This window comes from Terrapene carolina, unplaced genomic scaffold (assembly GCF_002925995.2).
Source record: "Terrapene carolina triunguis isolate 2854851 unplaced genomic scaffold, T_m_triunguis-2.0 Scaffold500, whole genome shotgun sequence".
NCBI classification, from domain to species: domain Eukaryota; kingdom Metazoa; phylum Chordata; order Testudines; family Emydidae; genus Terrapene; species Terrapene triunguis.
Window position 1 is genome coordinate 149,375 of NW_020664851.1, and position 6,201 is coordinate 155,575.

Genomic DNA, 6,201 nt, shown 5'->3' on the forward strand with positions numbered 1-6,201 from the left:
GGGGAGGCTGGGGCAGGACAGTGATAGAGGAGGGGGGATTTGGGGTCCCACCCATGTTTGTTTCAGGCTGAACCTGCCCCATGGCCATGGGGGCGCCCCCGTCCTCTCTCTCTCACCCCACCCGGCTCAGCAGGGGTTTTGGCAGGAAACGATCCTGCCCCCCACTCCCAGATCAGACCCACTGCGGGTGGGGGGGCTACGTGGCAAAGTGTGGGGAGCAGAGAAGGGGGGTCAGTAAAGCGTATTGGTGGGATGGGAATGTGGTTGGGGCAGGAGCATCTAGAGGGATGGGGGAGGAGGAGAGGAGGGGCCGGGTAAGGTATAGGGGCCATTATGGGGCAGGGAATGTGGGGCAGAGGGGGCTGCAGGGGGCTGTGGGTGGCAGGAGACTGAGGGGACAGAAAGTAGGAGCGGGGCACTGAGAGGGGAACCTGCTAAGGCATAGAAATCGCAGTTCCCTCCTGGGGGGCACCATCAGCCCCTCCCCCCTCACACCCCCAAACAATCTTGCCCCCCAGCTCTCACCTTCTGTGGGAAGCCTGTCTTCCCTCAAATTTATGTCCCCCATCCCAGCCCCCTCAGTCCCCCTCCCGACACCCCCAACCTACTTCCCTCAAAATCCCAGCTCCCCCCATCTGGCTCCCCCCAAACACCCACCATGGGGGCCCCCAGTGCGCCCTGTTGTGTTCATGGTGACACAATAAAGGGCCCGAGGTGCGAACACGCCCCAGCCCCTGCCCCACACTGAACAGGGTTAAACACGGGCCGGGGCGGGGTCCAGAGCCCGCAGCCTGCTCTGCCCCATGGCAAACCCCCCATTGACCCCTGGGACTGGCTATTACAGACCCAGCAGAGCAGGAACCAGGGGAGCCGTGGCAGGCACAGTGAAACGAGGGGTTTGTTCCAGCCCCGGCCCCATTTGCTGGAACGAGCCTCTAGCCGGAAAATCCCCCGGGTTTGGGTGTCTCCCCGCTGGCCCTGGAGATGCCAGTGACTGTCCTGGGGGGGCAGAGGAGCCAGTGGAGCTGGGCTGGAGCCGGCGTCGCTGCGGCTGTTGTTAAAGTCCAACTGTGACGGGTTCGGTCACAGAGATCCCTTGGGACTGTCACCTGACATACTGAAAGTACCTCTGAGCCCATTTTCCCTGCCAGCTTGGGACTCCAGAACCCTGCCTTGTTGAGCCAGACACGCTATGTCGGCTGCAACACAGACCCAGGGTCTGAACCACGTGCCCCATAGCTGCAGGCTTCAACTGAAAACCACTCCGCAGGTTTCCTATCTCCAGCACACAGACACCCAGCTCCCAATGGGATCCAAACCCCAAATAAACCCATTTTACTCTGTATAAACCTTATACAGGGTAAACTCATAAATTGTCCACCCTCTCACAGGCGCCGACTCCATGGGTGCTCCGGGGCTGGAGTAACCACGGGGAAAAATTGGTGGGTGCTCTGCACCCACCGGCAGTTCCCCGCCCCATCCCCCCCAGCTCACCTCCGCCTCCTCCCCTGGGTGAACCACATGCCCGCTTTTTCTCCCTAGCTCCCAGCGCTTGCACCGCAAAACAGCGGTTTCACACGGCAAACGCTGGTAGGGAGGGGGGAGGAGGGGGAATGGGGCATGGTCAGGGGAGGAGGCGGGGCCAGGGCGGGGATTTGGGGAACGAGTTGGAATGGGGGTGGGGCAGAGGCAGGTAAAGGATGGAGTCAGGGCGAGGCCAGGGGCGGGGGGGGGCACGAGCACCCACCGGCGCCGGGGAAAGTTGGCACCTATGCACCCTCTATGACACTGATAGAGAGATATGCACAGCTGTTTGCTCCCCCAGGTATTAATCACTTACTCTGGGTCAATTAATAAACAAAAGTGATTTTATTAAGTATAAAAAGTAGGATTTAAGTGGTTTCAAGTAATAACGGACAGAACAAAGTAAGTTACCAAGCAAATTAAAACAAAACACGCAAGTCTAAGCCTAATACATTTAAGAAACTGAATACAGGTAAATCTAACCCTCAGAGATATTCCAATAAGCTTCTTTCACAGACTAGACTCCTTCCTAGTCTGGGCCCAATCCTTCCCCCTGGTACAGTCCTTGTTAGTTCCAGCTCAGGTGGTAACTAGGGGATTCCTCGTGACTGGCAGCCCCCTTTGTTCTGTTCCACCCCCTTTTATAGCTTTGGCTCAAGGCGGGAATCCTTTGTCTCTCTCTGGGTTCCCACCCCTCCCTCTAAATGGAAAAGCACCAGGTTTAAGATGGATTCCAGTATCAGGTGACATGGTCACATGTCCCTGTGAGACCTCCTTCTTCATTACCCACAGGCTGGCCCCCAGGTCCACAAGAAGGCTTTCAGGTAAATAAACCATCTACAGCCAATTGTCCTAGTCAATGGGAGCCATCAAGATTCTAAACCACCATTAATGGCCCAGACTTTGCATGATTACAAGAGGACCTCAGAGTTAACTTCATATGTCTAGTTTCAGATACAAGAATGATACATGCATACAAATAGGATGACCTCACTCAGTAGATTATAAGCTTTGTCATGATACCTTACAAGAGACCTTTTGCATAAAGCATATTCCAGTTACATTATATTTACCCTCATAAGCATTTTTCCATAAACATATGGAGTGCAACGTCACACACAGCATTGGGGGTTTAATCCTGGGGAGCTGTTCTCAGGTCAGGAGCTGTTGGGGGGCAGGATTCTCCAAGATTGGGTGTTTGGGGGCAGGGCTGTTTGTGTTGGCGTCTCAACACCCCACGGGGAAGCGGCTCGTCCCCTGGAAGATTCTCTCCCTGCATGGCTGGATCCAGGCTCCTGGGAGCGCAGAGAGATGGCGGGTTAGGGGGGCCCATGTCACCCTGGGCCCAGCCCCTGGGGGGGGCAAGGGGCACAGAAGGGGGGATCACCTCACCTAGGGTGCCCCCCTTGGGCGGCTGTAAAAGGCCTCAGCCAGGATCAGCCCCAGGACAAGCAGGACCACGGCACCCAGCCCCAGGCGGGCGATGTTGGCGTTGGTGAAATCCAAGGGGGCTGCTGTGGGGGGAAGGGAAGAGTCACTTGGTGGCTCGGACGGGGAGATCAGCAGCTGGCACTGCCCCAGGAGTGGAGCCCCCAACCCCCCGTCCGGCAGGTCCGGCCCAGCTCCCCTCTGGGGGTCTCCCAGGAGCTGCAGTTCTGGGGCCTCCCTAGGGCCAGACCCCCTCAGGATAGGCCACGTCCTGCTGCCCCGGGGGGCTGAGCCTCAGCTTCCCTGGGGAAGGGGGCTCCCAGGTGGATGAACTGCCCCCAAGACACCTGGCACCCCAGCACTGGCCATGGGATGGGGACAATCAGAGCCTCAGGGTCTTAGCCCCCCAGAACAGGGAACCACCCCAGCTCCCTGTCCCCATAGGACCCCTCTGTCCACCCCCCCAGGTACCTCTGCCCTGGCCTGTCTGCTGTGCAGTGAGCCCAGCCCCAGGGTATCTCGGCTGCTGACAAACACTGCCGGGCAGTGCGCGCTGGGGGAGGCTGGTATGTTAACCGCTGTCCCCCACACTTGGGTGGTGCCCAGGGCCCTGGGGACCAGGGCACAGCCAGAGGCAGCAGAGCATCTACTGGGGGGAGGGTCAGGGGTCCCCTGAGACCCCAGTGTGGGGAGGGGAAGCAAGAACAGAGGGAATTCTGGGTAATGCTCACTCCTATTGCCAGGGGGATGTCATGTGGCCCAAGAAGGGGGGGGGCTATTGCCCCAGGACTCTGTCACTCAGCTGGGCCTAATTTCACAGCCCAGCCCCCCCAGATCCTGCCCCTCCACTGTCATCCCCCAGCAAATTACAGGCAGTGACCTGCAGGGCCGGAGGCATCAGGGGATCAGGGGATCTGGGGCTGACCCTCCTCCTGATGTCTGGGCCCCACCCACCCCTGGGCACAACGACCTGTTTCCACAGCAATTGTGCCCCCCAAGGCCCCAACTCCTCTATGGGTCCCAAGAACGGGAGCAACCCGTGGGAGCATCCCCCTGGGAAAAGGCCCCCCCGGGGCATGGATCCCCTCCCTCTGCTCTGAACCTCCAGTGGCTGCTGCTCCCCCTGGCTGGGGAACCCCCCAGTGACTCTGTCCCCACTGCCCGGTCAGGCCTCCCCTCTGCTGGGCCCAGGGCTCAGGGCAGAGCCTGGCTCTGAGCGTCCCATCGATGCAGAGACCCCCTATGGGTCTGGCTGGGTGTGGGGCTGGGAGCCGGGCCGCTGAGCAGGGCCCTTCCCTCACCTGCTACAATGATCTCGACGGGGTCGCTGAGTTGCGATGAGCGATTCTGTTCCGTTATGGGGCGATAGTCGCAGGTGTAGCTCCCTCCATCTTCCCGGCTGACACTGGCGATGGGAAATTCAGCCACGGTCCCATCAGGCACCGTCTGCACCTGCAGGTTCGGATGTCCAGGACCAGCTTTACGCAGAAAGAACTCCATGCCCAGGTACCAACCCTCACAGCGGATGGTGACGCTTCCCCCGAGCGCCACCACCCTGCTGGGGCTCACCCAGATGGTGGGTTTGGGAAATTCTCGCCCTGCTTTCAACAAGAGACAGGAGTTAAACAGGGGAGACACAGCCCCCGCCTCCCCCTCCCCAATTCAGTCCATCCGTCATTCGGCCTCTCTAGGAGTCTGTCCCCTACTAGGGTTGGCACTGCTGCCCATGGGGCTTGGGGGCAGGGGGTTCACCCAGACGTAGCTCAGGACCCAACTGCAGGAGAGATCACCTGCCCCACCCCCACCCCGGCCCCACCTGAGGCCAGCCAGGGAGCCTGAGCAGTGCCCCCCTGCAGCTCTGCCCCCCGCCCCAGGTTTGAAAATAGAGTCTGTGACCGGTGGGAATCGCACAAGACCCACCTTTCCCCAGGTCTTGGGAACAGGGGGGCTGTGAGTGCAGGGGAGGGAGCTGTTGGGGCTGGATCTGGGGGCAGATCTTGGGGGTTCTCCCCATGGCTGCACTGACCGTGAACGTTTTGGTTCCCCGAGGGGATCTAGAGCCCATGGATGGGCCCTGTTAGCGTTTGTATGAGCTGAAATAAATCCACATGCTGCCCCCACCCCCGATCCTCACAATCTGAGGGGGCGGGGGAGGCGCAGGACATTGAACCAGGGGAGGGTTCCCAGCTGCTTTGTCAGACCCCGGGATCCAGATTCGGCTCCTAGTTACTCCAGGGGGGGTGTGTGTGGGTGGGCACAGAAGAACAGGGCCGGGTCTGAGCTCACAGGGGGAGTTTGGGTTGAGTTTTGGGGAAGGTTCAGGGCTCAGTTCCTCTTTTCCCCACCCCCATGCAGCCCCTCCCCCACCCTTGATGTTACCGTTCCCCCCACAGACTGATACTCACCTCCCCACACCCCGCTGTGCCCGGCCAGCCAGCAGCCTGGAGAGGAGACGCTCGTTAGTGACCAGATCCCAGAGCAACTGGATCCTACACCCTGGTCTCACATTCCCCCCCCCAGTCATGGGCACACGCTCTGGTCTCAGATCTCCTCCCCCCGATGGGCACACGCTCGGGTCTCAGATCCCCCCCCCAATGGACACACACGCTGGCTGTCTCCCATACTCACCATGGAGGAGGACGGTGAGAGCAGACGCCATGATGGGGCAATGGGGGCCCCTCAACGCTGCCACCAACATCCTGGTGCTGAGCTCCACCGAGCCTGAGGCCCGAGTGTGAGCAGAATGAGGAACTGCGCCTGGGTCGCCTGTGATGCGCTCGGCCCTTTTCTTCCCCATCAGATGGTTTCTCTGCAATCTCCAGGCCAAATCTACCACCGTCAGAGAAAAGCCAGCTCCCTGCAATGCCCAGGAAACCACATCCCCTTCTGCAGCTGCCCAGTCTCCGCTTGCCCCATCACCTCCCAGCCCCATATGTGAGCTGCCCCGTCTGGGGACCAGCTGGGAATGGGAAAATCTCAGGAGTCGTCAAGAGGTGCCCAGGCTGCCCTGAGCTTTTCCAACAGGCCCATCTAGCAGCCCTGGAGCAACAGCTCAGAGGAGAGGAGGGCTCCCCCCTACACACAGTTCCCCCCATGGAGCGACCCTCTCCCATTGAGTGGGGTAGAGATTCCTTCCTGACCTGGCTGGGCCCAGCGCCCGCCCTGGAGCATGAGAGTGGAGGGGCTTGGACAACCTCCTTCTCAGGTAGGGTCACTGTTCACTGTGATTGTTGAAAATACTGCTGAAAG

At 60.0% G+C, this 6,201-nt stretch overlaps 1 protein-coding gene across 1 annotated transcript; it reads right to left on the bottom strand.

The window, feature by feature from the left end:
- Positions 1-2,604: 2,604 nt before the first annotated feature.
- Positions 2,605-5,814, bottom strand: LOC112117930 (immunoglobulin superfamily member 1-like). Its single transcript, XM_024216064.2, has 5 exons — positions 5,581-5,814; positions 5,358-5,393; positions 4,254-4,550; positions 2,917-3,038; positions 2,605-2,819 (listed from the first exon to the last, which is right to left on the bottom strand). Exons 1-4 carry the CDS (start codon positions 5,747-5,749, stop codon positions 2,917-2,919), a joined length of 624 nt encoding a protein of 207 aa, XP_024071832.2. The 5' UTR covers positions 5,750-5,814; the 3' UTR covers positions 2,605-2,819.
- Positions 5,815-6,201: the final 387 nt, after the last annotated feature.